Raw genomic sequence first — 21,803 nt, forward strand, 5'->3', positions numbered from 1 at the left:
TGTGAATTAAAATCTACTTAGTTGTCACATATTGTCATCTTTTCCAAAACGTAGCTTGGTAAAGAAATCAAGATAGTAATAATTTTTTGTGTTTGTTCCAGTGTGTTCCTAGTAAGAGATAGCAGAACAACGGCTGGCCAGTTTGTTCTCACATTCAAGTGTGGAGGAAAAGTGTTTCACATGATTATAGTTCCTGTAAGTAACTATTCTTTTGTTCAAGAAGTTATTTTCATTGTGAGTTGTCCTTTAAGTAAACCACTGTCTAAAGCATTACTAACAGTAGTTTGATGAAATAGTCAACGGTATTTAAGACAAAAGCAACAGAAAAGTAAGGTACAGAGGAATCCTTCAATGGTGCACTTAAGTGGTGTCTAGCACTAGTTGCTGGTGTCTAGCACTAGTCGCTGGTGACTAGCAAAAGTCTCTGGTGGCTAGCACTAGTCGCTGGTGTCCTACTTCGTTGTTCTCCCAACTCTCCTCGCCATCAAGAACGACTACGCTCATGCTGGAGGAACATCCTGTGCATTGTGGGATAGGAACTTCCGGACAGTGCTTGCCGCTCGGGCTCTTTCTTGCTCGTCACAAGTATATTGCCCTAGCGTGTACGTATGCGCATGCACAACATACTAGAGGTGAAAGCGCACGGTCGTTCCATAAGCATGTTTCCTCTGTACTTAACTTATCTGTGCAAAAGCTAAGTTAGCTCTCTACAGGCATTTTTGGCTTAATTGAACAGGAATTTTAAATTGGAGTCAGTACTCGTGCTTTGCAACAGAGGGAGGATGTGGAAGCAAAGAATGTTGTACTTGTATTTATGTACACATCCACCATTTACTGTAGAACCAGAACACCATTCCACATCTAAGTTTTTCTTATTTTTTTATTCAGCTACTTGGCTGGATAACATTAATAACTTTGTAAAGTAGATCAAGTTGTAAAGACGAAAAATCAATATTTACTGTCAAATGTTATACGTTGAAACATAGGATAGGGAATAGCTTTAGTGAATTATAGGAGATGAATAAGCCTAGATTACCTTAGTTTACTAGATAATTGGGTATATAAGATCCTAACTAAAGAATTACTTGACTTTAGTCAGTAACATGCCACACCTATCATTCATCTAAACTTAGCTTAAAAAAAGACTAACAAGTGCTGCAGTCTTTAATTCATGGTTAAAGACTGCAGAGCGCCCCGTTTTAATAATCCGATTAGTATTTTCAGTAGTTATTGCAACAAACGCAGAAACCACCTCTATTTTGCTCCTTCTCTTGTGTATTTACAAGTGCCTCTGTTTCTAGGTGTCAGACCCTGTGCGAGGAGGTGTGTTCTATTCTTTGGACAACGGAGCCACCAAGTTCTACGATCTCTTACAGCTGGTGGAGTTCTACCAACTCAACGCTGGTTGTCTACCTACGCGACTCACGCACTACCTAGTAGAAAGCCCCACCGGACCACTCTACGCAGACAAGCCCACCGTGCCCTCCGTATAACCCACCATAACCTCCACGCTGCTGGTGCTTTGATGAAACAGCCGGAAGATTTAAGAAATATTTGAATCTAAGTCTATGTATGGTCTCAATAATAGGTTAATGTTAGGTCGAATTGTACATATTTAAGTTAGGTATATCGTTATCTATGTTGTCTACTTTTATATTTTCTATGTTAAAGTATTTAATCCCTATTTATTGTCTTGTTACTTTGAAGATCTTGAGTTAGACTGGATGGTCGGGCGAGGAGTAGTTCTTTAAAGTAATTTGGTGATCTAGCTTTAATAATGTTATTTGTTGATTGTTTTGGGGCTTGCAAAGATCGAACGAGATCTAATTGGATTTGTTTAACACGTTTAGATAATTTATCACAGATTAACATTGTTGTAGAGTCAGCAGTGAAGGTGGACTTTGCAGGTCCCAGCGTGTTGCCATCATTTCCTATCATCCCTCTGGTTTCGGTCGAGGGATCAGTATTATAATTACATAAACATCATTAAGTGTCTCGTTTGCTTCACATTTTAACCCGAAAAGTCAAAGCATTTATCTTAAAAAAGTATGACAGATTTTGGATTTATCTTTTGAAAATTAAATCAAAGCTGATTTATAGCGACACTTTAATACATATTCTTGTGCTATGCAATTGTTATTATGTATGGGTTACTTTATATTCTATTTTGAGTATGGCTTAAATTAATGTATTGTAAATAATTACCGTTATTGAAGTGATTTTGTTAGAATGGATATATAGTTTAAATGTATTAATATCATTATACTAAATTTGAACTTTTAAAAATGAACTTTCTTATAGGAAAATCAATGTCTTAACTTATAAAAATATAACATTTTTTAATTGTTATTAATCAATTTTAAATGTTATCAATATGTGTATAAAGCACAGAAATCTAAATTGTTCAGCAATAATCTTTATTCATCTAGTACAAAATCATCAATCTGTAAATGTCTGTTTTCAATATAATAATAATAATGATTTACTGAGTGATTTGTATAAAAATAATTGTGTTAGTAAAATTATAAGTACAAAAACATATTTTGTTAGCCGAATGAACCAGGAATGGACGCTAATAGTTGTCAACCATGTTTTCTAGTGGTAAGGAAGGTTTAAATATTTATTAATTTTAAAATTTAAAGTAGAAAATAGATTAATTTATTGTAAAAAATTAGTAGTGTATTTATTTACAGTTTTTTAGCGTATGAAATATATTAAACCAAAAATGGTAATCTTAAACTAAAGAACTATGTTAATCATAATACACTCTTGCCTGGTAAAATAATTTTAAGATAATAACTTTTTGCCGAAGCATCCAAAGGAAAGGATAAAAGCGTTGTCAGGTGAATTGTTAACTGTGTGTTATTGTTTTAATTCACTATACTGTCGGCCAAGGGCTTATTGTTATTAGTTTAATTATTTTAAAGTTTTCTCCACTACGGGAAGGAGTCAGAAAACCATACAAAGATGGAAAAAACTTTAAGGAACTTTCAAACATGTACAATACCTGTCTTGAAAAATGTTTATTATGTAAATTTTAATCAGGTTAAGACAATTTTTAACATTACTTTAGTATTAAACAAGTTTCATGTAAGTCTAAGAGAAGTGAGTATAGGGCGAATATATAGACTTTATGTACATAGAGGACATAAGTACTGTATATTTCCTTAAGAGTTTGCCTTACGCTGATGTGTGTGGAGATTTGTCCAGATGTAAATTTTAAGTGTGTGTATGAATGACTAGAAATAGTTGGCCAGTAAAATGAAATAGTTGTAATGTATAGCAAAATACTGAACAATAAGAATAAAACGTGATCATAGTATGATTACGTTGTTGAAAATAGGTTAAAGCAATGAATTGAATAGCAAAATTAATACAAACTTAAAATTAAATTCATTGAAAATGTTAAACTATAGGTGTTACTTAAAATTGATCTCTTACAGCCTTCAATATTTTGCTATGAATTAGCATAGAAATCAAAATTCAGCCTTTCTGTAACGCAAATGTAAAAATAATAAAAAAAAGAATGTGTATTACGTTAAGGTTTATTTTTTTTTTACATTAAATTGTAAATAGTTAAATTAATTTAATAAAGTATTTATTTTAATTGTGAAGCATTTAATCTCTTTCTAAGTTTATTCCCAGATTTATTGGCCACTCACATGTTGTTAATACCAAATGAAAACGCATTCAAATTTGAAAAATTCATACTGTTTTACCGGTAACGTTACTCTGTAAGTCTATCTGCTTGAGAAAATGATTTCTAATGTGTTCTGGACGCAGGAACATTCGAAACACCATGTAGAGTACAAGAAGCCTAGAGCACAAAACTAACCTAACCTAACCTAGCATAACTAACGACTCAGTATTACTACAGTAGTGGCCACAGGGTTTTAGTTTTAGTTGTAGTTTAGTTTATCATCTGGCTGTGGATTATTTTAATTTGTGATCACAGTTTGATTAAGTTAATTTCTAGTGTAAGCGCGCTGAGAAGAGACCAAAAGCAATTTGTTGTAGGACCTTCTGATTTGTCGTTGTCACTCTTACTGTTTGTCTGTGTCTACAAGTTAAGTCTGACTGTATTGAAGTGTAAAGTGTATTTTTGAATAAACAGATTTAATTTTGTATTTTAATAGTTTGTTTTCACCTTTCCCTGAATAAAACATTACATGTGCAGAGTATCTCTTGCTGGATATATTTTTTAAAGGTAAATTATAAAATCAAAATGTTAACGTTTTTATTCACTAAAAATGTTGCGCATTTTGTGTTCACCCTTACAACTTTGTTCACTTTGATGTGCACCACAAATTGAACTTTGATCCAAAGTAAATGTGTGTGTACAAAATGCCACGGACTTAAAAAAAAAAAGTATTTGTAACAATAAGATAAATTGTGTGGTAGTTTACCGGGACATATTTAATAACTGAATATAAATGAAAACTAAATTTATTTTACAATCAGTAAACGGTTAGTAACAAAATAAGACATGAGCTATGGTAGTATTAAAACTGTCTATATAACCACTGGCTGATATGCACCATGCTTTGCCCATGCCCAGCACGTAAAGTCGTCAAATAACGCATCAAGTTCTAACTATGTATGTGTATGTTTGAATATAAACTCCTGTACTAGGGACACCCTGGCAGACCCAACTAGCTTAATTAGATGATAATTAGGCCACTAGAGCTTACATGGGCGTCCATCTGACCTATAGCAGGTTGGGGTACCGAATAAAGCCTAGTAAAACACTGGTCTTACTTGAGTACTTGAGAAAAATGATTAAAATTTAGATCTAAAATGTTTGTTTCTACACTTTTTAAAACATAGATTTGCTTTGTTAATTTATATGTTGTTTTGTATTTTAAAAATTTGAATACTTACTACTGTGGCCACTGGCATAATGTGAATCGTTTAACTGATATGTTTTAATCCACAATCTGAAAAAATCTGTTGTTTTCCCGTTCTTGATTCCTGGTCCCCAAGTGTACAAGGGGTCTGCAGGTCTGGGAACTCCATATTTTTTCAGGTCGGACCAACGGTTGGCACGAGAGATCCAAATATGGACAGGGCCGTACCCAGCTTTGGCAGGGCTTAGTAAAGCAGGGTTGCCCAGGGCATAAAATAACATGTTAACTGGGCGACAGAAGTGTCGCCCAGTGCTGAGATTTTGTCGCCCAGTGACTATGGGTGGTGCCGGCATATTTTTTTTCAATGATTCACATTTTAAATGTATAGGAATTTAAAATAACATATATTATATAATAACAAATATTTTATAGTATTGAGCTATGTATGATTTTGGCCCAAGATACTATTTACAAGCAAATATAGCCTATAGTTCGGCCGCTTAGAAAGCGACCTCCTCCAGCATTGGTTTAGCATTAGCGCGCAGGTCGTTTTCTAAGCGGCCGAACTATAGTCTAAAAATTCACTAAAAGATACGTAGAAATGTGTGATTTTCACTTAAATTTATGCAAAAATTTCCAGGGGGGCCTCAGACCCCCCTTTTTGATGGGGGTATGAATACCCCCCAGGCCCCCCGGTAAGTCCGGCGCCACTGTCGCCCAGTGGAAATCCCTTAAAATATGCTCTGGTTGCCACCCGTCCCGATTCTGCCGGGTCAGTCCCGATTCTGCCGGGACAGTCCCGATTCTGCCGGGACAGTCCTGATTCTGCTGGGACAGTCCCGATTTTCGGTTCCTTATACCCGCATTTAAGCCTATGTTAATCGGGAGGCAGGGGGGGCATGTCCCGATTTTCCTCTAACCTAAGGTGGCAACCCTGCGAGTAAAGATATAAGGCTGAGCCCCCCCTTCCCTTCCCTTGATGTATGTTTGGCAGGGCCCACGTCTCAGTAAAATTGTCCGGAAAAACCGGTCTGAGTACGGCCCTGCCAGTTGGAACCGTTGGAACACATGAGGCTCCGGTCCAACTCTATGGTTCTTGTGTCACTTAATTGTACTATACAACGTTTGTCTGCGCAACTTTAAATGCTGTGTTTGCAATATATATAATAGGGAACCAATAAACAACTGACACATAATTCAGAGGTTTGAACACTACCCCACATTATAAGAAAAACTTTCTGTTACTTCTCTTGATGCAATACAGTCATCTATGGTAGAATCAAAAGGTGAACAAAAGGAAAAGTAAACAAGTCCAAGTCCAAGTTCATATGATTGTGGCGACTAGCGCCACGTCTGGGGGAAGTGCCTGCTCGCTGGGAGCATATACTTCCGGTCTGCTGTGGGTCCAAGCCCTGGTAGCTCAGCTACCTGTAGACGTCAACGTCGTTCTGGGAGTTAGTCGTCGATCCGGGGGCGAAGCTGGGGAACATCCTCAGCGACCAGGTCCCTGATGTGTTCCCACGGAGAGTCATCCGCCGTCTCTTCAAGTCTCGCTCGAAGGCCGTCTACGAAGTCTCGGAGAGTTGTCACTGCCGTGGAGTCCCTGATGACGGAGTTCCTCACGTACCAGGGTGAATCTGTCGCCTGCCGAAGAGCCTTGCTCTGGACGACGAGCAGCCTCCGTCTAGCGGTTCTGCAGGTGAGGTGGTACCATGCAGGGGCTGCGTACGTGAGGACAGGCCGAAGCAGGGCCGTGTAGAGTCTGACTCTTGCAGCCGTCGACAACTTCCGTGACTTGAGCAGCGGGCGGATGGCGCCAAGACCTTTCCTGGCGAGGTCGCAGACCCTCTCGACGTGGGGAGTCAGGGTGAGTCGCTGATCCAGCAGGACGCCGAGGTACTTCACCCGGCGCTTCCATGGGATGTCGGCCCCGTCTAGGTGGAGGTGTTGACCATCGTCCTGCCTCCTCGACCTCGTGAAGGAGATGGCCTCACTCTTGTCAGCGTTAAAGTAAACAAACAAACTAACAGCTCATATATCTTAAGTATTTTTTTTTTTTTTTTTTTTTTTTTTTTTTTTTTTTTTTTTTTTTTTTTTTAATGAAATTAAATACAGCCGATAGTACAGCCCTTTAAGGGTGCGCTCTACCTCAGCTCAGAAATCTCAACTCGGGCCTCATCGGTAGCTATGTTGCACCATTGAACAGCGCTACGAGAAGCGCGTGCAGACGTTTAAGTCCTCCTTAATGGGGACAGCTCACTTACTCTACACATTATAGTCTATACAAGCTTTGTAAATAATATTATAAATAGTATATATAATAGAAGGTTCACTTGCACTACATCGAAAATATAAAATAAATGATCTTACTCTACAGATCATAGTGACTATGAGCCACGAGTAAAATATTACAGAAAATTTAAAAAAGTAGAGTCATAAGATTGATCTAAGGAGTAAGGAACAATCTGTTCAGTTCTGTCACAATCTTCAGATGAAAAATATTTTAAAAGTTAAGTGAGTAATTTAAGAGGGTCAGGGTTCACTTACACTACAAATCATAGACACTATGAGCTTCCAGAGGTGGCGGTTTGACGTGGTGGCGCATTGACAGCGACCCTTCCAAATACATATGTAATTCTTAAATCACATGGCTCATTTACTCTACAGATCATAGTCATTACGAGCCACGTAAATAATATTGAAGGTTCACTTACTCTACAGATCATAGTGCCTAAATGAGCCTCATGTCTTATATCATAGATAAAACATACTCACTCCCTTTATATTTAAAAATACAGTAGGAAGGTTCACTTACTATACAGATCATAGTGCCTATGAGCCAAGCGTATGAATTATTTTTTAATTCAGGAATAAAGACGGCTCACTTACACTACAGTTCATTTAGTTACACGTCACGAGGATTGCAGCGCATCGTTGCAGGCGTTTATGGTAAACCATAATACCACCGTTCTGCCGTAATATGAATTGTTATGAAAAAGTTCGCCTAGTCCGAAGTTATTATGACACACACACACACACACACACACACAGACATCACTTCGAAAACCACTTCCAGGGGTCCAGGGGAACCCAAAACAAAATTATTACGTTCATAACTGAAACTCAAATATATTTGACGAAAACAATAATTTCTCCATATATGTACTATGTGAGTAGCAAGTAAAAGTAAAGATTCAACAAATACGTATATTTGTATTTTTTAACAATTTATCTGTCCATTTTGTAACAATCTTAATTATTCACAGTACAATGCTTAATGAATAGTTACCAGATGATGTTTGTCTTATCTGGATCATATCTGTGTTTATTTGTATTATATAACAACCTGATATTACTCAAAATGACATGTTTTATTCTATAACGTTTCATTAAATTTAACATCCAAATCACGCTCCCTCCATTTTTAAAAGTATTCAGTCCAAAAATGTAATACATTTGCTTGTGCGTAGGCCTACATATTTATTTCGTAATGATAAATAATTGAGGTGATGCAACAATACACTTGTGTAGGCAGTCGCAGCAGTCGAAACCGGACATAGCGCCTAGAGTTTCACCATTGCCATCTTTATATCTGTAGATATAAAGTCAATGGTTTCACGAACGCAAACCGCGCAACGTGTAGCTAAATGAGCTGTAGTGTAAGTGAGCCATCTAATATTTTACCGCAGGCTCGTGGCTCACAGTCACTATGATCTGTAGAGTAAGTGGACCCTCTTCATTTATTTTATATTTTCGATGTGGTGCAAATGAACCTTCTATTATATACTATTTATAATATTATTTACAAAGCTCGTATAAACTATGATCTGTAGAGTACCTAAGTGAGCTGTCCCCCTCTATCATTCTAAAAGCAAGTTTTGAAATAATTCATCTATATTATTAATCTGTTGGACCTACTAAGTAAATTTTCCTAGACAATAAGTATCCAACTATGAAACCAAAAGCTAATAACAGTTTAAAACAATCTTGTATTGGTAAACATCTTTCTTTAATGATTTTGTGATTTACATGCAAAACATACAATTACCATAGTACCTTTAAAATTAAACTAGTTTACTTTATTTTGCTGTTGGCAGAACTGCGGTGTGCTCGTGGATCTTCTTGTTTCCGTCGCCATATCTTCTTTCCTTTCTCTCTCCAAAATCAGGTAAGTTCCAAGTAGAAACGAATTAGTTTTAGCTATTTCAATCGCGGTTAATCATAAATTTACGGATAAAATACACGGTTCTATAATATAACACTAATTTAAAGATTTGGTTTATCTCAGCAATTTAGAAAAGTGTTATATACTCATTCTCCTGTTGTAATTCCTTCAACCTAACCTCAATTCCATGTCTTGAAGATGTCAAGTCCTCGTTATTTAAACTTCTTAACTTAGCTTAGTAACATTTCTCGGACTCCCTTAGACAAGCTGTAAACAAGAATTTATAACTTATGAGATTTATTGGAGATATGAAATTGTTATTCTAGTCAAGTTTTGTTAATTCTAAAAATGTCCTCTCTATCTGTAGATAGGCCTAGGCCACGGTTGAGACCCTATCAGTGGTTATTCTGTGGTTGCCTACATAAGTTAGTCTAATGCAGTGTTACCTTGCATATTTATAGCCTGTTACAACTAGCCTATGCCGACACTTAAGTTAAGTTATAACTTAACCCTAGGAGTAGCAAATCGACAGAAAATGTCGATTTCAAAATGTGTTGCTGGAGTGGCGGGCAACAAAATTTGTTGATAAGTGTTACGTTCTCTTCCTTTGCATGTTACCCACAGTTATTAGGTGTAGGCCTAGTCGTTGAAATGACAACTCTTAACCAAAGCAAAGATGAGATTCTGAAGTTTTATTTTATTATAAAAATGAACCTTATATCATAAGTAGGCTATATCGATCTTATAATGCGGTAAAAGTGCTAACTCCCGAACGCCATGTTTCGTTGCGCAATCTTAACCCTCCAAGTGTCCATAGTAATGGTAAGTAATAATGTCTGCCCATTTACTGCACAATTGTAGGGTTTTATTAAAATTTATCTTAGAAACTTAACCCTCCGAGCGTCACTCGTACAAAAATCGACGCGCAACACACTTTGTGTAGTGTCACGCGTCGATTTTTCGACGCACGAACATCGTTTACGGCGAAGGCTCTATGACTGACTGAATCGGATTGAACTGGATCGAGTTAGGTATTGTTCTTTTCGTTATATTCTATGCTTTCTCCAGAGGTCTCTCTCTAAGCGCTTTATGTTCTCCGAGCCGATCGTAATTGTAGCAGACAGCTGACGTGCGTATTTGTAAACAGCTAGGTTACCCTCGGACCGATGACTGATGTGTTTTATTACGTTTATCATTGTTTTAGTGTTAAAAATCAAAAGTAGTGATATACGTGTTGCATTATAAGAAGATTTAAGTGATTTTGAAGGGCTGGTTGATGATCCTGAAGAAGTAGGTAGTGATATTGATGTAAATTATCAGCCAGATTCCTAGCTATGGTTAGGCTATGCATTCTTAGCTATACGCTATGTACTGAAATCTGTTTTTTGCCCATAACTTATTTATTTGCAAATCTACTTCCTTATATTATTATATTAATATATTTGTAATCCTCATAAAATTTAGAACAAGTAGCTATTTTCAAATATTTATAGGACTATAATTTATACAATTTCATTGAGCGCAAACTTATTTTTTTTTTGAATTTTTTCCAAAATATTTTTTTTACCTAAAAATTTTTTTGAAACAAATGTTCCTTATGTTTTATGTATAATATTGAAGCCCATGATTTTCCAAACAAAATGGTATATAGAACAGTAGAATTAACATAAATTGTTTTAAGCTTTTCAGATCCGTTTTAATAAAACCTTGCAAATGCGCCAAAAATAGGCGGACATTAAGGCCTAAACTATGGACACTCGGAGGGTTAAAAACAAAAGTAGGCCTATACTGTTTTATATATCATTTTGTTTGGAAAATTATGGGCTTCAATGTAATAGGTACTTAGGCTATATAAAACATGACAAAAAAAATTTTCTAAAATTTTTGTTTGGTTAACATTTCTTAAAAATTATAAAATTTAAATGAAAAAATTTATGTTTGTGCCCAATAAATGTTTTTAAGTTTTATGTCTACAAATATTTTAAAATAGCCACTTTGTTCTAAATTTTATAAGGATTACAAAAATTTAATAACTTAATATAAGTTAAGGAAGTATAAATTTGCAAATAACTTAAATAAGTTATGGGTGAAAAACAGATTTCGTACATATAGTGTGAGCTAAGAATGTATAGCCTAACCATAGCTAGGAATCTGGCCGATAATTTACATCAATATCACTAGAGCTCGTGCGTTTCCTCGTGAAGCCTGGGGGTAGGGTTGAAGCCCTTACAAAACCGGTTCAGAGCCACTCTAACCACCTACCCCCCAGGCTTCACCAGGAAACGCACAAGCTTTACCTACTTCTTCAGGATCATCAACCAGCCCTTCAAAATCACTTAAATCTTTTTATAATGCACCACGTAGCCTATATCACTACTTTTTATTTTTAACACTAAAACAATGATGAATGAAATAAAACGCATCAGTCATCGGTGCGAGGTTAACCAAGTTGTTTACAAATATGCACGCCAGCTGTCTGCTACAATATTTTCGGAACTAAAATGAAAAGCGTCTAGAAACAGACATCAGGAGAAAGCTTAGAATCTGCCGAAAACAACGATACCAATCTCGATCCAGTTCAATCTGATTCAGTCAGTCCCAGAGCCTTCGCCGTAAACAATGTTTGTGTGTCGCTTTTGCGACACATAACACCACGGCCGGTGTGTTGTGCGTCGATTACGTGACGCTTAACACTCGGAGGGTTAATAGATGAGTCATTTCAAAATTAATCATAGCAGACGTAATTTTTATTTCTAACAAAAACAAGTGGTACCACTGCTAGAAGTGTAAAGTAAACTTCAGTCTCTAAAAAGTATAATGTCATAATACATTCCAACAGCTAGCTGATGAACAGTTCTTGTGAATAGCCAATTTTTATGTATTGCTCATGTGGCGAATCGACAAAAATTGTCGATTTAAAAAAATCATTTATACTTAATGTGAAAAGTACACAAACGTTTTATGTATGCTCTTATAGACGAAGGACAGTTGAATTCAATGTTGTCATACTAGTCACACAAAAAGAAGCTTTGGATTTTTCTAAGATAAAGGAACAGAACACTTGTCTTTTTTAACCTAAAATGGCGTCTTCGTCGTCGTCAGTTTCTGTCCGATAACAAGCCGAAGTGTGGGTTTTATCCCTAATTTGACAGTGTAATTTTCGTTTTAGTTTAGTATTTTGTATTAGGTAGGTATAATATTTATGCATTATTTTGCTTAATTATTTTATTCATGTGTGATCCAAAATAGGATAAAAAGTTACTAACGTCTAGACTGCCAGTGCAACTCCAAGCCCGAGGATCGTGGATCAGATCAGTAGATCACCCCCCCCACAACCGCACCATGTCGTACGCTTCCGAATCATACCGGCGCATCAGCATAGCTTATCTAACTGTTCGCGGAAAATTGTTATCTGTATCACTGTCACTGTCAAAACGTATAATTTGTTTTAATTTGTAGATTAAATTTGATTTAAATATAATTAAACTATCATAACCTAACCAAACTAACCAAACTTGCTGATAATGATAAACTTGAATGAAGGTTTACTAATCGAAAAATAGCTCTGTTCTAAAAATAAAATTATAAATGTTTCAAATTCAATTTTACAATCTTTTAATTAGGTATATAATTAAACTGTCATAACCTAACCAAACCAACCAAACTTGCTGATGTGAAAAAAATTGTTGACAAAAAGTTAGTGCTCCCGGTGGGATTCGAACCCGGCACTTTCAGATTATCAGCCCGACACGCTATCCACTACACCACAAGGCTCATGACTCAGTTCCGTATCCTTGCAGTAATGGTTGACGTCACGCCATCGGCACTGAGCGGTGATGGGGGTTTTTCGATCTGATCCACGATCCTACGATCCTAGGAGTTGCACTGGCAGTCTAGATGATTAATTTAAAAGTTAGTGAAGTTTTGTGGCCTAACTTATAACAGCTGATCAGTTGTTTTGTTTACATTTTTGCTTCTTGTGGGAAAACAAAATATTCTAATACATATCTTATTTAGTTATTCTTAAATATAGAATGATATTATTGGCTTAAAAAAATGTATGGATTTATGACATTGATTTATTAAGTGTAGTGTTAGAAATTGGCGTTTCATTGATATTTTCACTCGGTTGTTTGTGCCAACGGATACATAAGTCTACCCTAAGTTAACTGACCTCTTTAAAAATAAACTCAGTTATATACTAAGTTATGTGGCCATCGCCGCTCGGGCTCTTGGCTCTTCCTTGTTTGTTACAAATAACTTACATTTAGGTACCAAAATAGTTATTGGAGCTAAAAGCGCAGAGTTGTCTCATAACTTGAGCTTTTATCCTCTGTATCTTAGTTAAAACTTTTCTATGAGTTTGCGGGTTATCCAATGTTAAGAATAGGCCCACGATTAGATGTGGATCATAAACAAGGCCTAGGTCTAACCTAGAGAACTCGAGTGCAGACGTTATCGTAAAATATCATCAAAAATAACTTTCAACATTATAATTTAGCACATTTCTCAGTTCTCACCTATTCTAGGCCTATCTAACTTAGAGGTTAGTCGATGTTTCCACTTTTAAGTTATAACTTATGATCCTTCTTACTATTAATATGTTAGGCATAACTTATGATCCTTCTTACTATTAATATGTTAGGCCTAACTTAGGCTATGATTTATACTCTCAAAGCTTCATTTAGAATTTAGATGTACCTGTTTGGGACATTACTTAAGTTATAGACCAATTGTAGCTGTAGGAGAGAGCTTCCAATATAGCCTAGTAGACTGACTAATAATCTTATCATTGATCAACAACCTGTGTATTCCTAATCAGATGTCAATGAAAACTTTAAGTCCTCTCCAGAATATTCTCCTTTTGGCCCTAACCACTGTCTGCAAACATACAACCAATCTAGGCTTAGTAGGCCATATGATAAACTTAGTTTTAATTATGGTACGGTAACTTAGGCCTAGGCCCTACAGTAGGTAACCTTTGTATCCGGGGCTACTAACTTATTCTGTCTCTGCCTTTCAGTGAGTTCTGAGGTGTTTGAATAGAAGAGAGCAATGATTATATTTTTTCGCAGAGGATACCCTTTGGTAACCAAACGTAGATTAGGTTTCCGGCAGTGACGTCACTGGGTTGGGGGGGCCCAGAACACCATTACCACAACGCTATGATTTCTTTTCGGTGTCCGTGGTGTAGTGGTCTTGTAGATAGAGTATTTTGGTTGATGTACAAGAGGTAACTTATCTAGATCGAATCCCATCGGTGACATTAACTTTTTGTCAAAGGTTTTGCTTAGAATGCCATTTCTTCTTATCTGTACATCTTTTGTTAGAATTTGAGGCATTTATAATTTTATTTTATTGAACAGAATTTAACCTTGATTCAATTTTTTTCATTATCAGGTAGTTTGGTTAGTTAGCCTAGGTTAGGTTATGACTGTAGGCCTACCTAACTGCCGAACGCCTAATCCACGTTTGGTTACCGGACATGTATCCTCTGCCAGCTTTTTTAGTGGAGGTTAACAGAAAGTTTAATTTACGGTAAGTTTATATTCAAGCCATGCAATCTGTTATGTCATAGAGATGGGACGAGTGATTCGTGCCCAGCGTAAGGGAGCTGGGAGCGTTTTCCGCTCTCACACTAAACATCGCAAGGGAGCACCCAGGCTCCGTTCTCTGGACTTTGCTGAGAGGCATGGTTACATCAAGGGTGTTGTTAGGGTGAGTTAATCAAAATATTGTTAAAAATTACTTAGTCTTGATGTTTTTCTTAGAGTAGAATATAGGCAGATAAACTTTTAACGGTATGAATATGCGTTTTAACATTCTTATTTATTAGGGTTCTTTAGTTAGGTCATCTTGATGTTATGTATGAATTGTTCTATGTAAGTCTGAATGAAATGTCTTGCCATGATTGTATGTTATGAAAATGGAGTTTTCCGTCTGTAAATAAATAAATAAATATGATTTGATCAAAATGCAATAGATCTGCATGCAATTTCAACCAACAATTCAATATAGACAACAATGTTAACAATTTATCGTAATTGCCGTATAGGCTACAATATTTATTAAGGATTGGTTAAACAACTTTGACAACATTATGATGATTTCTAGTTTACCTACCTGATACCTGTGAAGAATTATCTAGAGGCTCTTTCTGAATGTTGTCTAACTATGTTGTTTTGATCTTTTTATCGGTGTCTACAATGGTGGAATTTTATTAGAAGAGAAGTTGGAGAGAGTGTACAAATGCTTTTTGGGAAAGCGGTACAAACCCATTTATGTTTTGTGGATGTGCCTGGAATCGAACCCATAAAACTCAAGGGTGTCACATTACAACTAATGGGACACTAATCATTAATCAATTATTTTAAATTGTTATTGTGTATGAAATAGTACAATCCAGCTGAAATCAGTTCACATCATTAACCTACTTTCACAGGGTAGACCGCCAGCATTTGACAAAATATTTGTTTCAGTTCTTGTAGTGTTACGTTTATACTATGGAAGGGATTTAGTGAATTTACAATGTGTTTTCGGATTAAAAAGTGTGGCATTGTTAGTTTTGAAACTATTAACAGCAGCATCAGAAAATCCTGTACACTGATCAGACTTTGGATGTAACCATTTAGATCTGAGAATTTAACTTAAGTTAACATTTTGGATATTCTATACAGGACATCATCCATGACCCTGGTAGAGGAGCTCCTCTAGCCGTTGTGCACTTCCGAGACCCGTACAGATTTAAGACACGCAAGGAGTTGTTTATCGCTCCAGAGGGCATGTACACCGGCCAGTTCCTCTACTGTGGAAAGAAAGGTATGTTGAGGTCTATTGCTGTAAGACTTTTCTCTTCCCTGATGAATTCTCTTAACTCTTGAGATTGTCCAGACAACATAATGATGATTTCTAGTTTACCTACCTGACATCTATGAAGAATTATCTAGAGGCTCTTTCTGAATGTTGTCCAACTAGGTAGGCCTACTTGTTTCTCAAGGCCAACTGATAGTCCTAGCAAGTTAAAAATTCATTGACCACTCTTAATTGTTATTTTTTACAACAATTTTCTTACTAACCCTTGCTTATTTTTTGACAACTTTGTATTAAGTTACAGTGGAACTCCAATTATACAAATCATGATATGGGATTGCACCAAATTTTTTAAATTTAATTTTTACCAATATTTGGGGTACTATACAGAAAATAGAACGAGTTGAGCCTAGTTTATACAAGGCCTACTGTAATCACGGAATTCACGATATGGGCGATAATGATTTTCCATAACCACAGGAAACGAGGATGATGTCTACAATACCTCAGAAGTTGTTCAAGATTTTGCCGTTATCGTGAAAAAGATTATGATGTTTCCGTGACCGTGGGAAGCGATGATTATGTCTACACGAGTGTGGGATAGGTTTTGGAGTTTGCCGCGAGCACAGCTTCTGCCTTCTTTCATAACAGTTAGCATTATTTGTGATTTTAGCCTAAGTTTTTAAAACTATTTCTGTAAGTGATTTGGATAATCAACAATTGGTATAATTGGAGTTCTACTGTATCTTTGTATGGCTAATTACAGTGCCTTCCTACCTCATTAGTGTACATTTTTATAAGTTGGTATTACAAATCTTTTTTAGTAGTTTTTTCATAGATGTTATTATTTTCCTTAATATCTTCTTTACATGAAATTTTTATATTTGTCTTTTTCTTCTCACATCTTTGTATGTATTTTGTGCATCTATGATGATAACCCTTTGTGTACAATTTGGTTAGAACCTGAATTCAGTGAAGATAATCTAGGGCGGTCTGAGATGCCTGTTTTGATAAAAACCAAGAATTCCAATTCATCAAATTTTGTGGTTTGCAACTTAATTGAAACGAAATGCAAATACTCTAGGCCTACAGTAACTAAATAAGAACAATAAACAAAATAAGTGAACAGTAGGGCTAGCATAAGTATTGAATCAAATACCATTATTATCATTTTTATCAGACAAACATTATGATGAATTCTAGTTATACCTACCTGATACCTATGAAGATATATCTAGAGGCTCTTTCTGAATGTTGTCTGTTTTGATGGCCTTTTTGTAACTACAATTTGATTTATAAAAGCTCATATGTGGTGTTGGCCTAACCAGTGGTTTCACACCATTTTTTATCCTAAAAAAAAATGTAGGCTACATTTTCTAATTAGGTTTAAAAGTCCGTTTTTAGAATAGTGGTATGAAAGTTATTATAATTTCAAGTCAATGTGTGGATATAGCCTAGTTATGTGGTTTTAAAATTTAGAAAGGTTTGCCAGTTAAAATAATAATAGGATGCAAAATTATTCTATCACAAGCATGTATTTTACTGTTATGCTGTGGAATTATTTTCATTTTTTCTTATTTTACAGCCAACCTCCAAATCGGCAATGTGATGCCTGTTGGCTCCATGCCTGAGGGTACCATCGTCTGCAACCTGGAGGAGAAGACCGGAGACAGAGGTCGGCTGGCGAGAGCATCTGGTAACTACGCCACTGTTATCGCACACAACCCCGACACCAAGAGGTCTAGAGTAAAACTGCCTTCTGGAGCCAAGAAAGTGATTCCCTCCAACAACAGAGCCATGGTTGGTGAGTATTGGCCAAACATGTGGCGGCCTACCCCTTGTATTAGCCCAAATGTAAGGTTACATTTTTGGTCTTACTCGTCTTTGACATTTGTTATGGTATTATGTCAGGGAGTGGTTTAAACAATTTTCTTGCTAACTTAACTTTATTACAGGTAAGATTAACAGTCCCAACCCATTGCTTTGTTGAGTATTAACTGAGGAGTTTCTTTTACAAAATAGAACTGGCTCATTGAGTGAGATTTGCTTTATTCTGTAACTTTCACCTTCTGATCATATGAAACAATTGCCAAGTACAAGATTCTTAATAGTTTCTTTTAACCTCAGCTCAAATATAGTCTATGTAAAAAAGGTTTAAAAGAATATTGTTTGATAAAAATTATTCTTTCAGTTAGATAAACACATTTTTCAAGGCATCTATGATGATAACCCTTTGTGTACAATGGTTAGAACCTGAATCCTATGAAGATAATCTAGGGCGGTCTGAGATGCCTGGTTTAAAAACTTTTAGGCCTAACTAAAATATATTCACCAAGCTTTATTTTTGTAACTTTTTAAATACACTTGTTTTATAATCCAAGTTAATAATTTTTATCATTTGGGTACTAAATACAATGTTTAAAACCAATGTTAACAATTTTGAACTTGTAACTTAAAACTGAAGATTAATAACTAAAACACATTTTAGACTGATGAAAGCTATGAAAATTACGTTAACTACAAAGAAAAGTTAGGCCTATCCAATCAATTCTCTTGGGCATTCCTAATGCAAGGTTTAGAATTATTTCAACGAGTCCTAGAAAAAATATTTTGCCACTGAAAAAATGCTTTAAAGTAGACTAATTTTATCTCTATCAAATCGTAGTCTAAATTTGGTCTGTTTGGACAGGCATTGTCGCCGGAGGTGGTAGGATTGACAAGCCCGTACTGAAGGCTGGCAGAGCCTACTTCAAGTACAAGGCTAAGCGTAACTGCTGGCCCAAGGTTAGAGGTGTTGCCATGAACCCCGTTGAACATCCCCACGGAGGAGGTAACCACCAGCACATCGGTAAAGCTTCCACCGTCAAGCGAGGCACCAGCGCCGGAAGAAAGGTAACTTTTTTCTGCTCTATAAATTATCTTATTTACACTATTACCGAAATCCCGGTCTGATAGGCCTACAGGAATTTTCACAAACGTTTGTTGGCAACACTGTTTCCTTGGGGGATTCCATTCCCCCCTTTTCCTCCCTAATCTGTTGATATATTCTTTGTTCATTTTTCGTGGGTGCCGTGACCTTGACAGGTTGTTCATAGCATGCCCGTCTCAGAAGTCCAGCGTTAGGGGATTTTAAAGCGGGGTCTCACAAGCCCAGAGTTTTGGTTTCTGTGTTTCTAAGCAGGGTTCATTATTTTCAAAAGGGGTCTTGCATACCGGGGATTTAGGTTAGTGTCAGCCTGGGTAGAGTTTTGTTATTAGTATCAACATTTATACATAACCCTGCCTGAGAATATACGGATGTCGATTTGACTGGGGAAACCGGGACGTCAATTTTGCATTGCACTGGGCAATTTGGAATGTACTACACAATGATAGTGTTCATTCATTAATTGTGTTCTTTTGGTTCTCTCTTAACATTGTGTCGCGAGTAGTAAAGAAAATCTTTAGGGTGGGAAACTTTCTGTGTTGCTGAAAGCTTCATAGATGCTTACAGTTACGATTATGGGGTTTGTTCACAATATTGATGGCGGGTAATTGTTGCGAATCTAAAGCCACGACCAAATACTAAATAATAATAATGCACATAATTGTTTTCTTTTTGAATTGTGGTTAGTTTAGGTTCTTAAATATTTTTTATGTATAAGCAGGTAATATAAATCAGTTTGCATTTATGTAAGATTGAACTGGACATTTTGAACCTTTGTCCTTTAGAATTTTGTTTTCATGACTCACTGGACACCTTGTATCGCTTTGAAAATGTTGAGATTTGAATCACAATAAGAATTTCAACAACAGAATTGCCTTTTTACTGTGCGTAAAAAGTACGAATGTTAAATACAAATAACATAACAAAATAACAAATAACATATGCAAATGACATAATATGAATGTTAAATGTGGTTAATACAAAATATGTTCAAGTTAACTGGTAGACCATAGCGTAATGGTTGACTGCTCCTTCTGTTCACTATGCAATCAATTTTTCACTATAAGCTCTTGTTGATAGTTTTTCCAAACAACTCTTTGTCTACAAATCCCTGTTTTGAGTAAATAATTCCCTCAAATAACCTTTATTCCTTTTTCATTGATATTGTAGGCTTTAGGCCTATCTAATAAAATGTACCAATAAGGCAACAAAATTGAAACTACTGTATCTACACTTATCATGCAATACTCTAATTTTAGGCCCATAAACTTTTACTGCAATCGTGCAGTTAAGCTTAATTAATAATTTTGCATCGTCTGCTCATTTCTATGATTATACAACATCCAAACAGACATTTGAAACCTGAAAACCTGATGAGGTTCAATACTATGAGAAATGAGTGTTTTGACATGACTATTTTAGTTTTCAACGCTTAATGGCACCATTGAATGCTAATAACTTTGTTGTGTTTTAGGTCGGTCTCATCGCTGCCAGAAGGACAGGAAGAATCAGAGGAGGAAAGAAAGATAACCTCAAGGGAGACGATTAGACTTAAATGGTTTTTATGTTTTATCACAATAAAAAAGTTTAAAACCTTCAAGAGTATTACTTCCGTTTTTGGTCTCGCCTTTCTTGCATCACTAAAAATGGACTTTTACAATGTTATAGCATAGATTGAAAATAGGCCTACTTACTAAAGATTTATTTGTCATCCTTATGGATTAGTTGAAAAAAAATTTACCTACTACCATTTTTTAAACTAGCCTTTTTTATTCAGTTCTTAGAATTAAAAAGATTCACTTTTCAGTATTATTTTCTGCTCCTGTCTTAAAGACTATCTATACCCGATCGTTGTGTAAACTACTATTTCATCATTTAATAACGTCATGGGAACAGAGAACATTAAAATATTAGCAAATTTAGAATTCATATACCTTATTCTGAAATGGCGACCATACAAATGTAGGTAATTTAAGCCAAACATGAATATTAGCATGCTTAGCAAATTTTATTATATTTCTAGTAGAAGCAAACCTAAGTACTCAATACATCTTGTGTTACTTAAATCAGTAAAACTGACTGGTTAAAAGGATTATTATTGTGAAAATCCAACCGTGTAAATGGAAATTGTCTTAGTTTGCAGGGGGGGGGGGGGATTTTTACAGGAGGAAGTACTTAAAACGCTAAAGAAAAGATGACCTAACTGATATGTATTGTGAATGTGCGGAGAATGGATCCCTTACCGAAGACAGACGCTAACCACACACCCACTCTCCAATATATTTACACTTGTACCTTAAACATACTTAAATACCTCAAACATACTAGACAGTAAATATATGCAAGACGTTACAATTTTGACCAATCATACTGACTGGTCAAGATTAGGCAAATCAGATTATATTCTTTTGCAAGGCAGGTTATATAAATCCTATTCTCAAATAAGAGCTGCCTGTTAATAAGAGCTGCTGTCTAATGTTCAGTGCGGCAGGCATTCCAACAGGCGCTCGCCAATGGTGGCGAAGCCCCGGCGAGGCACCATAACAGCGAACGCAATAACAAAAGAGCAGCGGTGATTGTACTACATTACCCCGAGATTGGATGTAGTTCCCTAAAACACCCAAAGGTAGCAGCACTACCTGGATCAGTAGTCAGTGGCCTTGTAATATGGCTTGAAGAGAGAAAATCCCAGAAACCAGGACAAAAGCATTGTCAGACGGGACTTTATGGGAAATATTAACCTCGATATTCAAGGAAAGGATTTTGACTAAAATTTGGAATTAGGGACTTTTAGGACTAAAATCGTCATTGACAACAGCCACTACTTCAGGAAAATCTGTATTTTGCTACACAACTCATTTAAAAGTTTAACATTGGACTCCAAGTTTAATATTTAACACTCCTTTGACACTTAACGGTTTTTGCCATATGGCTAAAAAACACACATGTGTTTATTAGCCATCCAGAGTATACTAGCAAATTACAAAAAAAAGTGCAAAGGGAAAAATATTAGTGTTTACCAATGAGCAAAGATTACACTGAAGATTACTATATT

At 36.0% G+C, this 21,803-nt stretch overlaps 2 protein-coding genes across 2 annotated transcripts in view; both read left to right on the top strand.

The window, feature by feature from the left end:
* The window catches only part of LOC128991898 (growth factor receptor-bound protein 14-like), a 194,272-nt gene extending 190,145 nt beyond the window's left edge, over window positions 1–4,127 (top strand). Inside the window, exons 10-11 of the mRNA XM_054415168.1 lie at window positions 102–195; window positions 1,302–4,127. Of these exons, the coding sequence (XP_054271143.1) occupies window positions 102–195; window positions 1,302–1,493 (286 nt within the window). The 3' untranslated portion in view covers window positions 1,494–4,127. The remainder of the gene's footprint in view (window positions 1–101; window positions 196–1,301) is intronic.
* Window positions 4,128–8,878: 4,751 nt separating this feature from the next.
* LOC128992412 (60S ribosomal protein L8) lies at window positions 8,879–20,348 on the top strand. Its single transcript, XM_054415978.1, has 6 exons — window positions 8,879–9,015; window positions 14,591–14,730; window positions 15,690–15,831; window positions 17,408–17,626; window positions 18,512–18,714; window positions 20,223–20,348. Exons 2-6 carry the CDS (start codon window positions 14,593–14,595, stop codon window positions 20,295–20,297), a joined length of 777 nt encoding a protein of 258 aa, XP_054271953.1. The 5' UTR covers window positions 8,879–9,015; window positions 14,591–14,592; the 3' UTR covers window positions 20,298–20,348.
* The last annotated feature ends 1,455 nt before the right edge of the window (window positions 20,349–21,803 follow it).

Source organism: Macrosteles quadrilineatus, unplaced genomic scaffold (genome assembly GCF_028750875.1).
Source record: "Macrosteles quadrilineatus isolate MER2022 unplaced genomic scaffold, UCM_ALF_1.0 Scaffold_4__1_contigs__length_99947679, whole genome shotgun sequence".
In the NCBI taxonomy this organism is placed as follows: domain Eukaryota; kingdom Metazoa; phylum Arthropoda; class Insecta; order Hemiptera; family Cicadellidae; genus Macrosteles; species Macrosteles quadrilineatus.